At 36.7% G+C, this 24,541-nt stretch overlaps 2 protein-coding genes across 3 annotated transcripts in view; both read left to right on the plus strand.

Annotated features, from left to right (window-relative positions):
* The window catches only part of LOC127848640 (receptor-binding cancer antigen expressed on SiSo cells-like), a 360,763-nt gene that overhangs the window by 171,956 nt on the left and 164,266 nt on the right, over window positions 1-24,541 (plus strand). The gene's annotated exons all lie outside the window — the stretch shown is intronic.
* On the plus strand, window positions 920-17,698 carry LOC127849186 (uncharacterized). The gene is made up of 7 exons (XM_052381906.1): window positions 920-994; window positions 1,385-1,688; window positions 14,679-14,762; window positions 15,493-15,608; window positions 15,839-15,922; window positions 16,113-16,259; window positions 16,491-17,698. Exons 1-7 carry the CDS (start codon window positions 920-922, stop codon window positions 16,506-16,508), a joined length of 828 nt encoding a protein of 275 aa, XP_052237866.1. The 3' UTR covers window positions 16,509-17,698.

A 24,541-nucleotide genomic window follows, 5' to 3' on the forward strand; every position in this document is an offset into this window, starting at 1 on the left:
GAAACTTTTTTCTTGGTTTTTATATTACAGTATATAGCAACTACCAAATGACTTAACATAGCATTATTATTGATTTATATAAACTTTTTGGGTTATTTACCGGTGCGGTGCGTGTTATTTATGTTATACTGTCTGGTTATTAACGGCAATTAGATTAAATTTATATATATTGGTTGATTGTCCCAGGATTGCGTTTGTAGTAATTATTCTTTCTTTATACCTTGTCGATTTCTTTTTCTCATTCAATTCCTACAATGTCCTTTCACAATAAAACATCCAAGGGGCAGAGTAAGAACCTGGCCCCTTTACTAGGGGAGGCACTTTCAGGGTTAGATTCCCATCATCTTACTCACAACATCATGCCCTTTAAGTGCCTCCTCCAGTCAGTTGGAAGCGTAGGCCCCATTATGTCTTTTTTCACTATTTTTCAACTGGCCTCGTGTTTGGCTAAGGAGCTCCCCGGTCTCGTTGAGCGGACTGTGCCTCTTGCGTCCGGTTGCATTTTACTGCAACTCAAGTCCGCTCAGGCGCTTGCCACCCTACTCTCTAGGGGGACTTTCCACCTTGGCAGCGTCGCAGTCCGGGCCTTATCACCTTCAAACATGAGGTCAGTTTCAGGTTTCATAGCAGGGATCCCGGAAAGTCAGGAACTCATGGAACTTCAAGGAAATCTTATATTTAGCCCTGCGATTCCCCTTTCCGAACTCTCTATAACTAACTTGGAAAGGGTTAACCCCTATCGCCCTGCGCCCCCTGGCTTTCCGAGACTGGTCAAAATAACTTTCCTTACATCTATCCCAGTCCCTAACAAAATCCTTGTGAAGGGCACGAATATTGCCCTTGAAATTCGTCCCTGCCCGGTCCAACCTGCCCGGTGTTTTAACTGCCAGGGTTTTGGACACATAGCCAGCAGGGGTAAATGCTCCAGCATCACTACCTGTTGCCGCTGCGCCGGAACTACCTGCCAGAGAAGGTGCACCAACAAAACACGTTGGTGCGCCAAATGTGGCGGCCCGCACTCTGCTTCCTACCAGGGGTGCCCCTCCTATAAGAAGGCTGTCTCCTTAGCCACCTTCGCTCATTTTTATGGGGTCACCTGGTCCGAGGCGGAGAGCAGGCTATTTATGCCTGACACTGCGAGCCACAGCGTGGGCGCCCGTAACACAATCAACACAACCGGTTCCAAGTCATCAACCAAACATGCCTCTGCCGGTATTATCACGCCCCAAACCGAGAGGTCATATCCTTTAGTTGAGGGGCTAGTGGGTAAGAGTACCCCCCCTCAACCTTTAAATAGGGAATCCCCCCCCCAAGGTTACTATTGTGGAACCGGTAACCAAACACACCCGATTTATGCACCACCCCCCCTGTATCGCCTATCCAGGGGGATCCACCCACTCAGAGACGCCCTCCTGTGGCTACCAGGGGGTCCTCCCCGTCCACCACGTTGACCGACGGTGCTAGCGACACCACCTGTAGTGGTCCTACACTGTCGGACGACTCTATGTTTGATATCACGGGGAGAGACTCTCTGGTGTCAGTGCACTCCAGTATATTGGAGAACCTTTCTATCTCTGGTATCTGTGAAAGAGAGGAGGAACCCCGAGTTAGTGTCCCCCCTAACCGTCCCAGAATGGTCGACTCCCAGACATCCCCAATGAGCTCCCCTTCCGACAACACCAGCAGACGTAACTCGTTTGCTGGGGACTCATTTATTAAAATCAAGGATCCGCCAGCAACAGGTCCCACATATAGGAAAATATATCTCAGCGAGCTGGCGGATCTGGTTGCTGAGATAATAAAGGACCAGAAAAGGCCCACTGGGAGTCGAGTTATATCTTACATTTATAACAAAATTGATTCTCGATTCAAAAATTGCAGAGAATCAATAACAAAGGTTATCCCCCCTGATAAAATTTTAACTAATAAAATCCATTCTGGAACTGGGGATCCTCCAATAGTAGTAGCAGATCCAGGATGCCCCCCCCCCCGGCCAGCGGTACCCTCCCCGCAAATAAGAAACACGTTCGGCTTGCCAGGACCCCCGCGAAACTCAAAGGGGCCTGTGCAGGCCACAAACTAGGAGTTAAATCTCCTCACCACTCAATAAATCAGATTAAACGCAAGTTAATTTCGCACCACTATGGACAGTAACCTGCAAATAATTTCATTCAATGTTGGTGGTCTTTCCGCCAACAAATTTACTGAATTAAAATATTTTATTGACTGCAACCCTAATACCCATATCATATGTTTACAGGAAACTAAATTTTCAAATATTTCTGTAAAACAAATACCAGGGTATAACTGCGAATTTAAGAATTATGTTACTTCAAACCAAAATATTGCTGGTGGTCTTGCCATATATATTAAAAATACAATTAATTATGAACACCTGGGAGTGAACAACCAATTTAAATCTGATGGTAGCACTGCTATTGAGGCATTAGCAATTAAATTGGTTATTGACAAGAACCGGCCTCTTATCCTGGTCAACTTATATTCAAGAGGATGTGATCTTGAAACCCTGAACGGCCTCTTTAAGGAATTAAGGACCATTAAAGGACCCTTTGATGTAATATTCACAGGCGACTTTAATGCACATCACCCTGCTTGGGGTTCCATAAATTCAGATGCAGAAGGTCGGGCGGTAATAGAATGGTTGGACGAGCAAGATCTTATACTGCTCAATGACGGTTCTCCAACCAGGCTTAACCCCACTGGTTTAAACTCCCACATTGACCTTACTGCTGTTAATGCCAAGATAGCAAGTGCGTCTGCATGGGCAACTGTTAAAGATACCATGGGATCTGATCACCTCCCACAACAGGTTACCCTGCTCAACTATATTGCACAGGGAACTGAGGCCCAATGCTCAGGGGAGCAAAAGTTTTTATTGGAAAAAGCTAATTGGGCTCAGTTTAGGGACCTCTGCTCAGATCTCTCCCTTGCAGATGTTCACTCCCAGGATCCAAATCTGTTTTGTATTAACTTAACCAGCAGGATACTGTCCATAGCGGAATGTAGCATACCGGTCTCCTCCGGCAAGGTCAAAGCCAGAAATAGGGTCCCGTGGTGGAATGAGGCGTGCTCCAATGCGGTACAGGATCGTAAAAATGCTTTAAAAATTCTTAAAAAGAACCCCGCTGAGCATAATCTTCTTAATTATAGGTCCCTCGAAAATCAGGCAAAGCGGATTATTTTGGACGCAAAAACTCAAAATTGGAAAGAATTCTGTGATTCAGCTATCATTAATAAGAAAAATACTAGAGATTTTTGGCAAAAAATTCACAGAATTAAAGGAAATTCATTCACCCCTGTACCGCTACTTAAATACAAAGGCGAAATTGCCACTACCCCAAGGGACAAGGCTCAATTTTTGGTACGACATTTCCAATCTGTCTCCAGTGACTCAAACCTTCCCGTTGAAACTCTGAATTATCAAAAGCGGTTTGAGACTGAGCATCGAAATATTTTTAATGAGCCTGGGGATAATAGCACGCCTCTCAATTTACCTTTCACTATTACAGAATTATTAAGTGCCATTAACAGCAGGAGCAACACCGCCACGGGGCCTGACAAAATAGCATATTTAATGTTTAAAAATATGCCAGCCATAACTCTAAAAATCTGGCTTAACCTATTCAATCAGATGTATAGGACAGGCAGGATACCACTCGAGTGGAAGCAGGCCACAGTGATTCCAATTCCTAAACCTGGTAAAGACAAAAATGATCCAAACTCATATCGACCAATAAGTCTAACATCACATGCAGGTAAATTACTAGAAATAATGGTCAAAAATAGATTAGAACACTTATTGGAATCAAATAACATACTAAACCCCTTCCAGTCTGGCTTTAGGAAGGGGCGATCTACTCTTGATCAGCTAGCTAGATTACAACATGATATTCTTTCTGCAAAAAATCAAGGGCAATCAGTATTAGCAATTTTTTTGGACCTTCAGGCCGCCTTTGATTTAACATGGACCTTCGGCATACTAAAAAAGCTAGCTGACTATGGAATCACTGGATACTGTTTCCACTACCTCAGCGCATTCCTAGAGGGCCGTAAAATCCAGGTCAGGGTCGATGGGGAGTTATCAGAGGTAGCCATAACTGACCGCGGAACCCCTCAGGGGTCCGTAATATCCCCAACTCTGTTCTCCCTCATCGTAAACGGTCTACCTGATGCCGTAAAAGACTCAGGAATGGTTATCTCCCAGTTTGCCGATGACTCAGGCACTTGGTTAAAGGGGTCTAACATGTTACGCCTGCAAAAGAGGGCTCAAGCAGGCTTAGACTCCATATGGAAATGGGCAATTGAATGGGGATTCAAAATTTCTCCAACCAAAACAGTAGGAGTACTATTTGGCGAACAATTTCAGCACTCTTTGGACTTAAATTTAGGCGGCACCAAAATTATCTTTGAAAAAGTGGTGAAATTTCTAGGTATGTACCTAGATAAACAGTTAACTTTTACTCACCACTTCAAATATTTGGCAGAAAGGTGCGAAAGGGACCTAAATTTAATGAGAATGTTAAGAGGCACAGGTTTCGGATCAGATAAAAATAGCCTCTTAACACTCTACAAGTCCCTTATACGTCCAAAGCTAGATTATGGAGCCCAAATCTATGCATGTGCTAAGCCAAAGGCCCTAAAAATGGTTGATGCCATTCAACACAAGGCCCTAAGGATAGCTCTGAGAGCCCTAAACTGTACACCGGGTGCACTGCTAGAGGAGGAGGCCGGTGTGTTACCTCTTGACTTGCGTAGAAAACAACAGTCCCTCAATTTCTGGGCCAGGGTTAAGTCTCGGCATGGTTCAAACCCCGTAAACAAACTTGTCGGGACTGGCACCTTCGTCAAGGGGAAAATACTTAAGCGTAAGCATGTCGCCCTACCTTTTGGTGCGAGTATTAGGACCCTGGTTGAGGATGCCGGTCTCGACAAGGTACATGTAGCAGACCTGAGGCCCTCCAAGGCCCCCCCCCCTGGACGCTTAGACCCATTGATGTTGACCTATCACTCTCTAATAAAATAACGAAAACTGACTTGCCACAACTCATCAAGTCAGAAGCTCTCTCTCTTATAGATAATATGTATGCTGAGCATCTAAAAATCTACACTGACGGCTCCAAATGCCCTAACTCTGGTTTGGTAGCCAACTCTTTTGTAATCCCTTCAAAAAACATTAGTAAAACGCACAGGCTCAGCAACAATCTCTCTATTTTTACAGCAGAACTTTTGGCAATTAAATTCTCTCTGTGCTGGATATTGGTCAATAAACCTACTAAAACTGCTATTTTATCAGACTCAATGTCATCTCTTGAGTCCATAAAAAAACAGAAATAGCAGATCTAGGCCTGATATTTTAGCTAGCATTTTGGAACTTCATCAACAGTGCCTAGATAAATCTTTAAAGGTCACATTAGTATGGTGTCCAGCACATGTCAACATCAGTGGGAATGAACAGGCCGACAGGGGGGCCAAAGAGGGCCTCTTGAGGGGGGCCGTAGATGTTGGGGAACCCCTGGCACCTTCTGAGATCCACTCCCTGACAAAGAAATTTGTTTTGGGCGAGTGGAGTCTCCGGACCGACAATTTGTCTTCCCGTCGACATACTTTTACTAGACCTGCGAAAACCCTCAGGCCGCCTGACAGATACTCAGCAAGCATTGTGCTTGACAGAGCCATCACGCGCCTGAGGATGGGAACCACCCTAGTACCCGGTGGCGCAGGAAAGTATGTCCTCGGTATAGACCCTGCATGTCCTAGGTGCCAGGAACCTCTCACTGCGCCCCACATGCTGCTACACTGTCCTAACCATAAGGCACAGAGGGACCACCTTGAAGCTGCATTGCACTCCCATGGACTAGTTTTTAACCTTACCAACGTGCTAGACCCTAAGGGAGCAGCTAGGGGCCCGGTCTTCTCTGCCCTCGCCAAATACTTACTAGATTGTCAAATAACTGACAAAATCTAGGTCATTGGGGGAGGGAGAGCAGCCAACACCCACCTAATTATACAGTCTTGTGACTGTTTTCTTTTAAAAATGTGTAATCTCTGCACAAACCTGATGTAATCAAATAATTGTGTTGGATTTGTGTCGCTTTTACACAACCTTTATTTTAGTTTTTAATGGGTTTATTGTTCTACCCCGCCCTTTCTAAATCAGGCCAATGGCATTGACCTGGTCTTCTTTATTTTAATACATTTTTTATTAGAGCATGACGTTAGTCCACCATTTACATTTTTCAGTTTTTTAATATAATCATATTTTATGGCATTTCTTACTACAAGAAAGGACGAGGCTGTCCAGTAACCTGGGATTGTTGGCTGCATTGCACCCCCTCCCTTCCTCTTTGACACCCCACCCTTTCTCCTTCAAACTCGAAGAACCATGTCGGACTGGAGTGCACGGTGCAGGGCCTAATACCATTATAAACACCTATTTAGCCCTATCTAGGACAAAGTATTGTCGACCTTGTTGAAAGTACTAATCTTGTACCTTGGAGTACATTAAGGATTATTATAACTGCTACCTTGTGTAGCAATTTCCTTATTTTTGTGAAAACTGCTATTTTATATAGCAAATTGCCTTAATTTTATTATTATTGCATTAACTCATGTTAACATTGCTACTTTTATAGCAAATATCCTAATTTTTATATTAAATTGCTATTTTATATAGCAAATTGCCTCGGTTTTACTGTCTAATTATCATTTTGGATACCATATAAGGTACTTTAGTATTATTTCCTCCAATATTATCATCAGTATACTAATAATATTGGATAGATTAGAGCTTTTTGGGTTTATCTTAACGTATCTAGGTAATATTTGGTCTTTTTACCATTTTACATCTTACCATTATCAATTTTCCTTCAATAGTATACAAACTATTTTTCATTTACCGTGCACTCCCTCTGGTCCAGGGGAAACAACCATTGTAGACTTCATCATCACAATTACCTCCCTTAGTACAACTGAGTGACACCACCCCTGCTGGCTCTTCTTTTTCCCCCACCCACATCGGCCTACACTTCCATAAAATCTCTCCTTCTTTCAACCCTCCAGGGTGGCAACATGTATTTTAAATATATAAATGCATATAGTCCTGTACATATTGTAAATAATGTACATCTTGTACAAATTTAGCTGTCTTTGTCTTATTTTTAACTGTAAAGTTCATTGTCTTACCCTTAATTTTTATGTGGCCCTATGAAGGTGACCGTTTGGAGACACGTAAGTTATTGCCCTTAACATATAAGGGTTTATTACTAAACCCACTTTTAAATATTGTTTTAATGCCACTCTGGGGGGATCTCTCTTTTCCATAGCCCAATCCTCCTTAAGTTCCATACAGACAGGGTCTTATGTTGGAGCATTACGGCTATATTCCCTGTCTGCAAGTGTTCAACATTGAGCCACATACATAAACTTGTACTCATTAATTTTTTAACAACTCAATACTCAATTGCAATATTAATATATAATTGAGAGTTACACACTCTATGTGATATCATATATTGTCTTTTTTTTTTTTTCCTTTCCTTCTCATATAATTGCATTTGCACATGCAACTTTACTCTACATTTGAGAGCTGTTAAATCAGGCTCTTGCATCCCTATTAATAAATGTTCTTAGATATAAACATATCTCTCTTATGATTAGATCTTGTTGTTTGGCGCTTAGTTTAAACTTTAAACATACACATAAAAATGGTACTTGACTATGCATGTAAACATATTGTGGCAATGTTCAACCACTTTGTGATCTGGAAAACCCTCAAATATTATTATTTTGTTACACAAACATATTACACATCTGTGTATTCCTTTTTCTATAATTAATATATTAAAATAGTCCTATTTGGATTCAAATTTTTTAAACCACAGATCACAAAGTCTAAAGACTCCAACAAACCCATTGCAGTATATACTGAACAGTGGGTCTGGTAATGATGCTGCCACATACAACAGTATGTGTGTTTTCACCATCTTTACTTATAAAATTTGGGCTATTCTTTCTCTCTCTCCTCCTTAAAAAACAATACAAAGAATAACATACAACAACATATTATGAATGATATAAATTAATAATAAGTACAGTAACGTAACAAAAACATAGTAATCGAATACTATAAAACAACTCCAAGTTCTTTTGGATTAACTCATTCTTTTTCTTTCATTTATATTTTTGCATATAAACCATTATTGTTTACTTTTTCTTAAAAGTACAAAGTCAGCCGTGGGAAAATCTATTTTAAAACGGATTGACCTACTGGCAATCCTTAATAAGAAATTTCGGCCAATCAGCGCCATCGTTATATAAGCGCATCAACCAATTAAAACGCCGCTTTTTTAACCGCGTTAGGCCTATTCACTGTATAGCACTGCGTCTTTTTAACGCTTCATATAAAGGTTATATATTTTTAAACCAATAGATTTTTATTAAGGCACCGCACCAACACTGCAAAGTTTTATATTTATACCAATGGTACAGCCCAGTAAAATCGGGCTGTCCATTTTATGGCCGTTTTCGGCTTTTTATGCAGAGTTCTATGTTAAGCAGTGTGCTCGGGCAATGGTTTTTAACCGAAGTCCCGAGGGTAAATAACCCCAATAGTCAGTCAGAAATATATAACCCGTTCATGTGTCAGAGTGGATAAAAGTAGTTGCTTTTTTATTCGTTAAATTGGAAAGTATACCGGACTTTATTTGGCGTTTGAAATATAGTGTTTTCATATCGTGTAAATTATACGGCCAGTGCTCCAGCCAGCTTTTCAAAATAGAGGGGAGCTTCCCCAAAAAGGGCAAATTTCACGCGTAATTTTGGAAAATAGGGCATTTGGTTATTAATATACTTAAGTATATACTTTGCTTATACAATATACTTATGAATTGTAAACATTAGTGCATTGAATGTTTTCACCAATTGTATGCTGTTCCTCATTTTGTGTAATGAAATTATAATAAATATATTACTATCTACATTGGCGCTAAGGAAAACAACTTCGTAGCCAATTTCATAACCGACTTGGGCTAGCATCCGACTACACGCATTAGAGATATGAAGATATCATATTTCTTTCCGGTGTGTGTGGGGGGGGAGGGATTTTGATGTTTTTTTATCACCTATCATCATTGAACTGCATGTTAATCTTTCCGGTTCCAGTTTAAACTTTAAGCATCAGTGGCCTTGTAGAAGAAATGAAGAAAACATGAAATAAATTCAGGGGTTTCACTGGGTCAAATAAATGTTGTGACTGTCATCACTTAATTTGTTACTTTGAATAACTGTGAGCCAATGTTTTTCCACAATAATATTAATCATATTAATTAAAACAATAATCTATATTGACAAATTTAAAGTCTGAACAATGATCAATGTCACCATGAAGTAGCATCCAGTCTGGAGATTAGAAATGAAACATTGATATATTTATTTTACAACACGTTATTTCAACTAATTAATGTCAACAACGTTGGCAGTTTTGTTAGGTCGCGAAAATATATAACATTATCAAAATTACATTTTACTTGCAGAGTGATAAATCCTCCATCCAAACAAGCTTTTTATTTGTTGAAATAACAACTGTCTGCCCCTATTCATGTTAAAATTCATCATGATTGAGAACAGACAGTGTTTTAAAGTTCAGAAATAAAATCCAAACACAAATACGATTTTCAATGCTGTAATTTCGGACTTAAAATTAACCGCATATTCACATTAAAAAAGATGATTAATTTTCAAATTTTAATAGGTGTTTTGAATTAAAAATCACTATTTTGGCAAACAAAAAATCATAGCCAAAGAATTCAGAAGTAAAAAAAATCAATAGTGCTGAGTTTGATTTCATTCGAGTGTGATTGTGACCTCAGAGATAATCTTTCACAGCTTGTTACTATCGTCTGCAACAAAAGGCTAATTAATGATATGATAACAAACCATGCCCTTGGGGCTTGTTTGTTCACAATGTGTTGACTTATTACGCCCAGGCAGTTATGTACCGGCAAGGGTGTTATCTGTGTATTCATGTCGATGTTTCTGGCGATTTATACGGCCGGAAAACAGGAATTTAGAGATCAAAAGGGCATTTGACAGAAAAATAGAGGGGCGCTTTTTAAGGGGGCAAATTTTAGAGGGGCGCAGCGCCCCTCTATTTATTGCTAGCTGGAGCACTGATACGTATTTCTTCACGAGTGATAATTTCTTGTGTGTTGACATTAATTCTTTGAATGTTGTGGTATGGCCATTGTGTCACACCGGTCTTACTGACCTGTGTGAATGCGCGCTAAGCATTGTGGGAAACGGACTTTTTTCCATCATGGCGTTGGTAAACATAATAAACACGGAAGTGAAAAATGGTAATTAATTATTATCAAAAACAGGCCCCATCAAACCGGGCCAGCTGAAATATATACATGGATGCAGTTTGTGCTTCAAAAGGAGCCACTTTTCATGTCAGTCTATTGTTTGTAAGAATCACCTAACACGTAACTTAGACTAACTAAACACGTTGCAAGACTGTATCTTCGAAATAGTAAATAAATCAAAATCATTAATAAATATTTATAATTTAATACCTGCTGAAATTTGAGGACGTAAACGATTTAAAATAAACGCTGTGAACATTACAAGGAATCTTACATGTAGGCCTCATGTGTGAAAGGAATAATCAGGGATAAAATAAATGGAGTTCAAAGGATCTAACATTTTGAGGAGGAAGTCATGGTATCTTGGACATTTGGCACTTTCATATATTTATTTAGTAGATACTGAAAATGCTGAATGTGCTAATTGCAACATCAAAGACGAGCAGGTGAGATTTTTACAGCTTTATTTTTCTTGACATAAAGTCGTATGTTTTCCATTTAATTTATATGGCGCTCTAGTCTTATTTATAAGAATTTAGAGATACTTTTTATATGGGCTAAATTCTTTGCTCCAAATATTACCCATATAAAAAGTAGCTTAATATTTAAGAGCGTCAACAATTTGGACTAATGGTGCTCAATTTTAGCTCGGCTGTTTTCGGGGAAAACCCTAGGTATTGTCATAGCTCGTCGTCAGATGTCCGCGTGGTGCTAAAACCTTTACATCGGCTCTAAAATCAAAGTGCTTCCACCTATAACATTGAAACCTCACATGTATATGCACCGTGATGATTTCTACACACCACACCCATTTTGGGGTCACTCTGTCAAAGGTCAAGGTCACTAACCTCTAAAAAATTCTTTTAAATTTCATTTATTCAAAACTGCACCGCAGCCTAGCTTGGCACCCATAATGTGGTGCTCTTGTTTATATATAATTTTAAAAATGTATTAATAACCAGAATAGTTTATGCATGTATAAATAAAAAGATACAGCCATGAACAGTGTGTTTTAATTTTTAATAAATATGCTTTGATTGCGTATATGCAAAACAATGAAGTCCATATATTGTTAACTGATTTTTAAAATGTTGAATGTCACACATTACGTACCAGTCCGTTTATATACCGAAACTTTATGTACCACTATCTGACACTTTATGTACCATATTTATAATATAAAGAGATAACTAATTTAATATGAATGTGTGTTATTGATGAAATGTATTTTGTGTGATAGTATTTATGAATTTAGACTTATATATTGGCGATAGATTTTATATTTTGTCAGATTGTCTTAAGTGTCACTGAGTGTCTTAGTTTAATTTATTAGCCCAAGTACATTTAGTACTTAATAAATGATTTATTAGTCTTACCTGAAATTGAAGTAAATTATAAAAATTCATTTGTCTCTTATCTTATCCTGACTAAGGATTATAAAGTCTAAAATGTTTGTATTATATTGTATAATTGAAATATGATACTTTGAAGAGAAGAGAGAATGACCTCAATGTTCAAACTGTAAAAAAAATCAAAATTATTTCCTTCTTTAGACTTTAATCATGTTTAGAGAATGACCATAATTCATCAGGACTGCTATGAATGAATGGACAATAACACCTATATTTTATGTAGGTGGTACATAAAGTTTCAAAGTACCGGTAGTACATTAAAGGTCTGGTACATGTACATAAGGTGTTACACCCTAAACTGTTCATGGTATCAGTGTTTCAATAATGTAGTGTTTCTTATTATGTATTGCTTAGGTTGTTTTGTTTCAAATTTCAAATTTGTATTTATTTTAAAGCATTTTCAGTCACTTTGTGAATTCCATGTTTTTTGTAATAAGGTGAATTATGTTGTACATGGTGTCAAATATTAATTCATGGTCGCTATGCTGTAGAGAATGATGTCCGCTGGGCGTGGGTTCGATCAATACTCTGGGAGTTCTCCTTATCATCTCCATGGACAACAAGTTCTGGTGTACCAAGTAGTAGTAGTTGTAGTAGTAGTAGTAGAAGTAGTGGTGGTGGTGGTGGTAGTAGTAGTAGTAGTAGTAGTAGTAGTAGTAGTAGTAGTAGTAGTAGTAGTAGTAGTAGTAGAAGTAGTAGTAGTAGTAGTAGTAGTAGTAGTAGTAGTAGACTAGTAGTAGTAGAAGTAAGATCAGTAGTAGTAGTCGTAGTTGTTGTTCTTGTTGTAGTAGTAGATAATTAATTAATTAGTAGTAGTAGTAGTAAGAGTTGTAATGGTTGTGTTTGTATTTGTATTGAATTCTGATAATACAACACAATGATGCTGCTGCTAACAATGATGATGATGAATATGATAATGCTGCTGCTGATTGTGATGATGATTATATGATGGGACTTTGGTATTATAAAATTTGTGAGGTTCAAACACAAAACCTGTTGGATAATAAAACTTCTCATTTTATGACAAAAGAGCTAGATTGTAGAGTAAAAAATAAGTATAAAATTCGCTAATAGGAAAGCTACCATTAAAGGACCATGATTTGTGGGCTTCATCAAAAGCAATACATGAAACAGTTATATCTCTTTCAAATGCACTCAATATTGCTGTTCCTATTGATATGCTCAGAAATGCTTCTGGATGGGCATACACCAATGAGTACTTTCCTTCAGTTATTTCCTCTAAAGACACATTAACAACACTGTCGCCCTTAGCAGGAATTCCGGACGCCCCCCCTAAGATGTTCCCTCACCAGACATTTCCCCCATTTTAGTTTTAGTGCTTACATTACCCCCCTCCTCACAATAAATTTATAATGGTTTGGTTGAAGTAAAATCTTGATTTATTATCAAAATGATTTTTTTGCTTATGTAATCTTATGTAATTAACTTTTTATATGAAGCAGCTTGTTTGTTGTTTTCTTTGGATTAATCATTCATTATTTTTGTTAAACTGTTTAAGGAGTGCATGTTAATCATTAGTAAGACGTGCATGTTGGTGTACTAGAGGAATACTAGAGGAATACATGAGATATTCTCAAAATCTTACACATGTTGTTTTTAATATAATTAAATAGGATCAATTGATGAATTAATTCAGTTTGAGTCAACTTGGGCTGGGTTGTAGAACTATAGTTATTTGTTGTTTTTAATCCAATTAAATAGGGTACTATGTAACTGTCAAAGAAAATATGCATTCATATGCATATAAGCCAAGTTTTGGATGTCACTGATATTTTCAATTTTACTAGTACCTAATTAAGACTAATTAAAACAGAATTGGACTTTCCTTGCAAAGTATTTATTATTAATAATAAAATAAGCTAATGTAATCAAAACATATTGATATTTTAATAATTTAACTCAATGATATTAATAATATTTAAATTTGCCCCAAAAAACTAGGGCAGGTAGATAGGAAGGATTTTTTTTTTGAAAACCAACAGTGTTGTCAGTGTAAAATATTTGTAAACCTTCTTCAATTTCAGTTTCACATTTTATGACCTGCAACACATTCTATGCTACTTAATTTTACTATGGTAAGTCATTAAAGTGTTATTTATTTTTCAACTATATAATGTGCTAATCTCATATAATGAATTACTACCCCATTTAAAGATGACACCTAATCTAAATTCATTAATACACTAGTTATAATTGTTTTATTGTAACATACTATTCCACTAAAAAATGACCATCATAAAACATCAATGCTGTGCTTTTACTAAAATTTTCATTGATCTCAATTATTTAAAGAAAAAAATCTATCAAGCACTTATAAAAAAATATATAATTAGGGTGTCAAAATTTAACAAACTGAACAAGTCAATTTGAACTTCTCTTGCAATGCAAATGGAGCCACTTGAAATACCAAATTGTTCCCATACTAGTCGGCAATATAGTTATGACATTGTGTCTATTCATAACATGCATCAGATGCACCTTCTGAAACTTTTTAAGCGGTTTTGAAAACGCTATTTCATTGCAAACTTTCGTCAATAAAGGATACATGTTGTTATACAACCGAAAGTGAAAGTTCTGTTTAAAAAAATGAATAAAGAGCGAAATTGTTGAAAACTTACGAAAATTTTAATTGATACTAACATAAGACCGTAAGACTGAACAAAACTATACTTAACTTTTAAATCATAACATGAAAGTTTACTTATAAAGCAAATTTTTCATTCATCCGCGGACTTCTTTGTGTCGTAGTCATAAATGCCTCCAAATGGAGGTGCGTGATGCGTCTAAGTATAGAGGTGACAATAACGTAGTGACGTCACCATTTATGTATAGAATGGTGGTATGGCCTCCTATCCTTGTATAGGATGCGGTCAGGAGGTGCGGCCCCGCCAGCATGCAGTTGAGTGCGACTGGTGCAACCGATGGCAACACCGCAAATGTGGCACAGGTAACGTTTTCAAAATGTACTATATAAAATTGATGTTTACCATAATTATAAGATACCAAATAATATGTCAAAACGTCTATTTTTAAGAGAAAAATCATTTATATTTTACTAAGCTTCTGTCGTTGTGTTAGTATTTTATATATGTGCACAAAAATCGCATAGGTACATTGATTTTACCTAGGGATCGAGCGCAGTATTCAGCGTGATTTTAAAATATATAAAAAAAATGACAATACAATGTACAAAAAATATATATACGCAATAATATAAGTGGATAAGTTACTGCTATAGTCAAATATTTAATATATTTAACATATATAATTTACATATTATATAAAGATCTGTTTGTAGCTTGTTTCGTACATTATTTTGTACAAACTCTTGTAATCAACATTTCTTACAATGTTTAAAATATAAAAACTTAAAAGAATTAGCACGTACAAAAAACCTCGCAAATCAGACCGGGTATCCAAGTGTCAAGGGTCATTCACAGTTTGTTGCATCTGTTTTGATAACGGATAAGTAGATTATCACACTTATTGACACCTATTGATAATTGCGCATTTTCAAATAGTTTCTTTAACGATATACAACTAGCTACATTAAATTCGGAAGACTTAAACCGAAAGAAATAATATGCTGTATTCTATGTGATATTATTAAAAAATAATGAATACAATAAGTCTCTTGTGGTGTTTATATCGGGTTTTTAATGTTTATATTAATACAGGCATAACCCAGACAGCATATCGGGAGGCGATGCGTCTCGGGGAAGTAACGTATGTGTGTCGTCCATGCATAGACGCAGAGGCCATGGACAACGAAATGCCCGTCCTAGAGATAACCGTAAGTTATATTATTTTTGTAATCTGACGAGGCTTGATATTTATTTAAAACCTATTTATTTAAGCTCAATTGCACCGAAAGCCTTAGTCGAGTCACTCTCGAGTCCTTTTCCTGTGATTAGGGAAACGGTGACTAGTGATTAAATACTAGTAATATAGTAATATCATCGTAACTTCAACAATAAAATTTGGTAATACATGTCGTGTTCATATGGCACAATTTCTACATAGGCAACAGTTCCCCAGGTTGACGACGACGATGCCGGTGACGATCACCCAATTCCACTGCTAGAAGAGAGTGTCCCTAGTGATGAGGTATGTCATTTTAATATATACTTTTTCACTTACAGACACTTTCCGAGTGTATTCTATGTTTGGAAGTAAGAAAGGCTCTTGCATAAATCCAGTTATGGAGGAAAGTGTCGTCCCTGATTAGCCTGTGCAAACTGCACTGGCTAATCTGGGACAACACTTTAAGCACATGCATTAAACCCCCTTTTCACAGAGCGAGACGCTATTCGAGGGGTCAACGACAGACGCGACACGCCGCCTGGTCGACTACATCAGCCGGCAGTGGGTCCACAGCGGGTCCTTTGAACCAAGTGACTGGTCTGTCTTCCGACAGGACTCCGTACCAACAACGACCTTGAAGGTGAATACAAATAATATATCTATTTCCATTGTACATTTATAATTACATATATATATATATATATATATATATATATATATATATATATATATATATATATATATATATATATATATATATATATATATATATATATATATATATATATACTATTTAACTATATGATTCATGTATTTTTTTAATATACCGGTACATACTATATATATATATATATATATATTATATTTCTAGGTTACCACAACCGCCTGAATGCGAAAGCCGGCAGCGGTGTCGGTTTCTAGCGACTAGTTCCTCATCTTAGACAGGAATCTGAAAGGATGAGGCTACTGGTTGAAGGCAGCGACCTCCACCAGATCACAACAACGCGATCGGCAAAAGTTCAGAAGTCCCTGGTTTCCCTCTGGGACAAGTACGAGGCGAGAGAGTGCACCACCTATGAGTTCCTGGCCAAGGTCGGTCAGGCGTACGGCGTTGTGCTGGATTAATGAACATGCATTTTGTCACGTTGTCTGTGTATTGTTTGTAGTTTTTCTTGTACATGTATATTTAATTGGGTAGTTATGTTGTAAATTATGTTGTATTTAAAAAAACAATAATTGCTTTAAGGCCTTTTTATTTCAATTTTCGACCTTTTTGGTACGCTTTGAGGCCTTTTTGGGTAAGGCCTTTTTGGTATTCGGCCTTTTTGGTATGCGGCCTTTTTGGTTTTCGGCCTTTCTGGACCTAAACCGTTTTTAATACAACTCAGAAAGACAATAAGTATTGAAAACTTACTTATTGCCATTATGAATTGCATTTGTAATGTGCAAATCCTCCATGATTTCGAATTAGTTTTTCTTTGTCGCAAATGACACGCTTATACAATAAAAGCCGAAGGATCTCGAATGATCTGCTTTTTGACTGTCACACGTCAATAAATATCGACTATTATACGTTTCTTTTATCTATTAAATGGAACCAGTCTGTATAAAAAACAATACTCGTGAAAACAGCCCTAGGTTACATACAACTATACAAATAAATATTCGGAACCGAAATTTCCAGGGGTGGATCCGTACCCGCAAATCTGAAGTAGGATCCGATATCATCGGATATTTCGGATACCCGTTGCAGCCCTACTTTTAACTGCCACAAATTTTCTAAATCGGTCGTTGTCGTTTCATGTTCTACTTAAAAATACCCGAGTATTCTGAAGTTTACTACACTATACCCAGGTATGGAAATAACGTTTAAAGACGCCCGGTAATACTCCAGTGTACTTTAAGTATATTTGTTTTACCCCGGGTAAATGGTAGTACATGTATACTTAAGAGTTCCCGGGTACTTTTACGTAGTATCTGAGCCGACAATGACCAATAACCAATAAAGGTTGTTCGATTGATCGATGTAGGTTCATGTATTACTAAAAGTACTTAGGGTACTCTTAAGTTTACTACAGCTGGGGTCCGTTTCTGGTACAATGCCTAACTTTACGGACGAAAATGTACGTACGTATAAAGTTACGTACGCTTTTCTGAATGCGTAAGTGCGTTTCTATAAACCAAACGTAGCGTAAAACTTAGTTACTATGTTTGAATAATCTCTAAACAGAAATCTTTTGATTTCGCGGACCTTATAGAGAACATTTGAAGAAATTCATAAAGTAGATTTAATTTGATTTCTCTAACAAACTTTCGGTAGACTAAATATTTATACATTTATCCTTAAGAAGTACCTTATAAAGAACAAAGTTCTTTCCCTTGTTTGCGAAATTGCGACGAAAAAAGGGGTCAACTGTAAAAAAAGTTCAATCTCTTGATTCTTTTAAAATTAAGTGTGGCCATTCTTGGTTGTGCTGGATATGCTCTTTGTTAAAACAGAAGAGATGATTCTTACTGAAGCAAATCTTTTACGAAGGTTAGTCAGATTTATTTCAAATTGGAATTGCTGGAGCAAACTGGAAAAACATGGATGGATAATACTGAGAAGACAGGCATGTGTATTGTAGCTTACACATCTGAATTTACAGAAACATAATCAAGGAGTTTCCTGACAGGAATTCAATTTACTGGAAGGGTATCTTTGATTATGTTTAGTGCGTCACTGAATTACAAATGGAATGTCCTATAATGAGAAGAACATCAGCAATGGCCTCTGTAAAGAAGGTAGTATTTTTTTACATTTCATTTACTGATCAATGATAATGTACAGTAGTACAGTATGGTTTTAGAAGAATTAACAAACTCTGTAGCTTGTATTCACTTGTCGCACTTCTAGATAATTTTATAACAATCAACATCATGTTTTTACCATGTTTATATTTATACTTGTGTGCAAAATATTAAAAAAAACAACAACAGCTTTTTAATCATAAATTCATTTAAAATGAGAATCTTTTTTCTGTGATAAATTAACATTGCCCATGAATGCTTCTATTAATTTGAGACAATTGGCATTTGCAATTATCAAAAAGTATGCTTCTTCACATATATACTATTAAATTTCTATTACATTTTTAAAAAAACAATCAGTAAAAAGTGTGCTATTCAAATGTTTTTTCATGTGTTTGGGAAAGATACATAGTTATGAGAATATGTTAAATCTGTTGTTTTTTTCAGTTCAAATCTTTAATAGTTTTTTTTTCAATTGATTTTTGAACACATACACTGATACCATACATGTCCAAAAAGCTTTATTTAGCGCAAAACAAACAACTTCTTTTGAATTTATATTGTCTTATCAGTTATGTTTTTGACAAATAACTTAATGTGAATATTATGCATAACTATGGTGTTAAAAGTGAAGAAACAAAAATGGTATTATTTAAATTATTTGATTGCAATGGTAGTAAATGCTCTACACAACACAAACATTGTCTATTTTATGTGTCTTATTTATTTGTACAAGTTAATGGATTTAAAACATTAAAAAAATCATTTACTTATAATAATAATAAAGGCAGTATACCTGATTCTAATATTTCCCAACAAAAATGGCATAAAATAACTGAATGTAATTTTTTTTAAAGAAAATTCGCAGCATTGCTTTTCACAATATAAGATAAAATAAAGTGGGTTTTGCAATGTTTACAGCATTATTATAGAACTTTAAATGGTATAAATGGACATTACAGTATGACCAAAAACACAGTATAGAGTTTAAAGAAATGTGTTCAAAGATATTGGAAAAAAATGATTGTTGATAGTTTTCTGTCAATCTGTGTGACCACCTGTAAAGAAAAAAGGTTCTAAATAACTTCTTATGACAAAACAATTTTATTTGAACATATCAATCAAACTGCATTTAATGTGTCCATATGGTTTATAGGAAACTAAAAAATAATCTTAAAATTAGTAATTAAATATTTCAGACAGTAACGATTAACAATGACCTTAGTTAAAATTTGACACTTCTTCTCCATGGCAACTCCATTTATAATAATAAAATTAAAGATTTTGAATGTTGAGGATACCATATATAAAACAAAATGAAATGATTTTGTATTGTCCCCGTGGTTTGTGTTCTAAAATTTCTTTGTAAAAAACCTAAAAACTCAGAAAAAACGATTGTAAAGCATACAACAACAACAAAGTTTTGCCATCAATATGATATTAATATGATTGATTACCGATGAAATCTGATAATAAACACGAGCACCGCATATCTGGTGCCACGCTGGGCTGTGAAAGCTTGTCAGAATTTTATATTTTTGTTGAGGTCACAGTGACATTGACCTATAACCTAGTGACCAAAAATGGGTGTGGCGTTTAGAACTCAGCAAAGTGCATCTACATATGAAGTTTCAAAGTTGAAGGTGGAAGCACTTTGATTTTAGAGCCAAATGTTTGGGTTTTAGCACATTGCCTTCAGCGGACGGGCGGACGTTGGACAACTAGCTGGCTATGACAATAGCGCGGGTTTTCTCTCTCCGAAAACAGCCTCGCTAAAAATACAACTTTGAGCATCTTACAACTGTAACTTACCAAAAACAAATCTCATTTGTTTAAAAGTAATAGTGTTTGGACAGTTTTTGTATAAAATGACATATTTGGTACATTTCAATACATGTGTTCAGTAAATTTACTTCAACAGTGAAAACTTTTCAAACCTACTTTAAAATTAGCCATTATTAATATTCAGATAACTTAAGTTTAAGTTGTTACAATAACCATTGCGCAAAGTTAGCCAAGTGTGTTTGCCTTGACCTTTACTTCCAGTTAATAATTGCAGTGCTTAAACAACTGAAGCTTGATTGGTCATTGTTGGCCCCGTACTACTTAAAAGTACCCGGGGTACTCTTAAGTACACTTCAATGTACCCTGGGTACAGAGTTGTATTCCTGCCTAAAATCTGATGTCATCAAACGCACTTCCGAATACGAAACAAAATCCTCTTTGAACAAAACCTAACTCAATATGCTTTTTTGAGTACGAGTTTCGATAATATCATCGCGGAGGCCATTTCACAGAATATAAACAGAAACATTATTAATTTGAAAATAGAGCCAACAACAGCAGATTTAGCCTAAGTATTCCTGGGTATGTTTAAGTATATTTTCTGTACCCAGGGTAGATTGTAGCATACATAAGAGTTCCCTTTCAAGTAGTACCAAAGCTGACAAAGACCAATCTAACTCAACTGAGGTAACATGTCGACAGGTTGTATCTCACAGTCTCTACAGTATATTTGATTTTACGCAGTTTTGACAAAATGATATATGCATGACATTATTTCCAAAGAAATGGATCTTGATGCAGAACTTCTGCTTAAACTGTAAATGTGCCAAATTCAACAATAAAGTGACAACCGTATACACATTTATAACAAGCGCTGTTGACATATCAATTAAAATTGTATACAGTAATCTACGATTTTGTAAATAGTTGCATTTATAATATACTGCTGTGTCAAGGAATGACAATTATACAGTAATCTGTGCTAAAATTAATTGAATTAATATTAGCACAGATTACTGTATAATTGTCATTCATTGACATAGCAGTATAATATAAGTGCAACTATTTACAGAAACGTAGATTATACAATTTTAATACATAATTCTTACAGAAAAAGTAGACTTTTACCCATGTTTACAATGAATCAATTCTATCACTCGGCAAACGTCACATTCGTTGAGTTCAACTTGGCGTCTTGTGATGGATAAAGCCTTGTTCAAAACGAAAGTTGAATGAATTGTCGAAAGGAAAATCGAACAAATCATAACAACAATCGATTCGAACATGTAAAATTTCCTCTTTTAGCAAAACTCCAATCTACAATCGTACACAATAGATCCTGAACAATCAACGCAGGATTTCCGTTAGAGTATCTTTCCATGCCCTACCAAGATCTAAATATATAGATAAAGGTTTAAATTAACTAAAATGATGTTGCGCTCGTAGATTTCGTAGTCTACGTTCGGTTCTCCGAAATATCGGTGCATACGCCGCCATATTTACGCTAAATTACTGAGTTACGTGAGCCTTTGAGCACACGTAACTTTACGTGCAAAAATACGGTAAACGTAACTTTACGAAGTTAATAGAAACTCTACTAACTGAACGTTTTGCACTTAAGCATGATTTTTGAACGTAGGTAGTTTTAAGAAACGGTCCCCTGGTGTACGGAAAATACGCTTTAAGGCATGCGGCCATACTGAGGTGTACTTTTAAGAGTATTTTCCGTACCTCGGATACTTTTAACCAATCGAGTCCAAATATTTTCATAGAGTAAACTTGCATTCATTGTCATTTTTGTCAGACGGCCTAAAACATGCCGCGAAACGGCGGGCTTAAACGTATCAGATTTAAATGTAGACATGCCCTTTGTGTTGATAGCTTTTTTTATCCGCGCATAATCTATTTTCGCCGTCATGTTTCCTTCAAATCAAATGAACACACAACTACGATATGTGCTATATTTCGATATGTACCGGTATTCATACTTTTCGAAAAAGTATGCATCTGACCTATTTATTTTGAATCGAATCGTATTAAATATTCAAATGTTTCTGTTGTGCCTGTAATTTTAATTTTTTGTTTTAAACTATTTTAAGTTAACATTTCCAGTAAATAAGGCATTTCCAGTGAATTGTCGTTGCTGATTATATTATATTATATGTTTTATTTTCATATTATGTTATAAAACGTATTTATTAATATTAAAAAAACAAAGTTTTTCTCATTGTTGTCATGCCTTTTGATTTTCTATTCATATTTTTTTCATAATGTAAATGACCTGTACTCATTGCAATATTTCTAATAGAATCCTTTCTCTCTTAAACTGTTAACATGAATAATAATGGTTGATTCATGTATGATGAACAAGTCAACCGCAACTCTGAGTAGCATTATTTTTCCTCGGAAACACTTACTGCAAGTGATTGCACCGGTTTAGAATTTGCGCATAACTCACTCGAAAGGCAGAAACAACTGGCTCTCAGTGCCAAATAACTCTCTCTTAGTGTAAGAAAAATACTTGCATGTGCCATGGAACAAACTCATGTTGCAGGAAAATTAAACGGAAGTGCTGCAAAACAAATTGCTATGGATACATTTATTTCCAGCTGAAATACTGTTTCGTTGTTCGACCTGTACCTTTGCTACCCAGTTAGGGTGGCGCCAGCGGAGTTTCGGGAGGGCTTCTACATTTCGCTCACCATCCTCCTCGAGTTTGCTGCATCTTAGGCGTTTTATGTTGTACGATGAGTTTGCAGCATCCTTGGCGTTTAATGTTGTACGGTGAGTTTGTAGCATCCTTGGCGTTTTGTACTGTACGGTGAGTTTGCAGCATCCTTGGCGTTTAATGTTGTACGGCGAGTTTGTAGCATCCTTGGCGGTTTGTGTTGTACGATGAGTAGCAAAGAAGCTCTTGTATGGGATTTTGTGTTGCACGGTGGATTCGAAGGCACCTCTTGTTTTTGAACGGAGGTTGCTTCGTTTAATCTTGTGCGTTGAGTAGTCAAACAGCGTTTGTATGAGCATTTTATGTTGTGCGCTGAGTAGCAAAGAAGCGCTTGTATGGACGTTTTATGTTGTACGGTGGATTGCCAATCGTCAATTGTTTTTGCAATTGTTGTGCGGAGGTAACTGGGCCACGTTTGAAGGGTGTCTTATGTCGTGCAGAGGTTACTGGGCCACGCTTGAAAAGCGTATTATGTAGGGGAGAGGTCGCTGAACCACGCTTAAAAATCGTATAATATTGTATAAAGGTTACTGGGTCACGCTTGAAAAGCGTATTATGTTGTACAGAGGTTACTGGGCAACGCTTTAAAAGCGTATTATGTTGTACAGAGGTTACTGGGCCACGCTTGACATGCGTATAATGTTTTACAGAGGTTACTGGGCCACGCTTGAAAAGGGTATAATGTTGTACAGAGGTTACTGGGCTACGCTTGAAAAGCGTTTTAATGTTGTACAGAAGTTACCGGGTCATGCTTGAAAAGCGTAAAATGTTGTACAGAGGTTACTGGGCCACGCTTGAAATGCGTATTATGTTGTACGGTAGTTAGCTAGCCGCGCTTGAAATGCGTATTCTGTCTAGCATAGGTTACTGAGCAACGCTTGAAAATCGTATAATGTTGTACAGAGGTTATTGGACCACGCTTGAAAAGCATATTATATTGAACAGAGGATACTGGGCCACGCTTGAAAAGCGTATTATGTTGTACAGAGGTTACTGGGCCACGTTTGAAAAGCGCATCATGTTGTACAGAGATTATTGGGCCACGCTTGAAAAGCGTATTATGCTGTACGGTAGGTAGTTAGCCACGCTTGAAATGCGTATTATGTTGTACGATAGTTACTGAGCTACGCTTTATGTTAAACTGCGATATCGCGAGCATTCAATGTATTGCAAGACAATGCAAGATTCTTTAACACATGCTAGATATTCCCTCGTTGTCCTTATATGTCGATGTTCGTGATTATTGTACGATAAGTAACTGAAGTATACTTAAAAGGCGTTTAGAGTCATTAAGGCATGCTTGAAACGCCTTATATGCTTTAACGAGAATTACAAAGCAACGCTTACAATGATGTTTTTTTTTTGTACTGTGTGTTTGCTAGACACGCTTGAAATGCGTTTGATGTATGACAATTGCTTTGCTAGTAATGCTTAAAATGCGTTTTATGTTGTACTGTCAGTTGGCTTACAATACTTTAGAGGATTGTTACGTTTACCTGATCCCTACAGGCTAATGGTGAGCTTTTGGTGATCGCCTTCGTCCGTCGTCAACCTTTACCTTGTTCCCTAGAGGCCACATTTATTGTCCAATCTTAATGAAACGTGGTCAGAACATATGC

The sequence above is a fragment of the Dreissena polymorpha genome, chromosome 10 (assembly GCF_020536995.1).
Source record: "Dreissena polymorpha isolate Duluth1 chromosome 10, UMN_Dpol_1.0, whole genome shotgun sequence".
Taxonomy (NCBI): domain Eukaryota; kingdom Metazoa; phylum Mollusca; class Bivalvia; order Myida; family Dreissenidae; genus Dreissena; species Dreissena polymorpha.

Bases quoted from the DNA above. Each gene is read 5' to 3' on its own strand.
- LOC127849186 (XM_052381906.1), top strand. From the start codon at position 920: ATGCTCCAGCATCACTACCTGTTGCCGCTGCGCCGGAACTACCTGCCA. The intron at 15,609-15,838 runs GTAAGTTATATT...ATTTCTACATAG, and splicing joins TGCCCGTCCTAGAGATAACC to GCAACAGTTCCCCAGGTTGA. The intron at 15,923-16,112 runs GTATGTCATTTT...CCCTTTTCACAG, and splicing joins AGAGTGTCCCTAGTGATGAG to AGCGAGACGCTATTCGAGGG.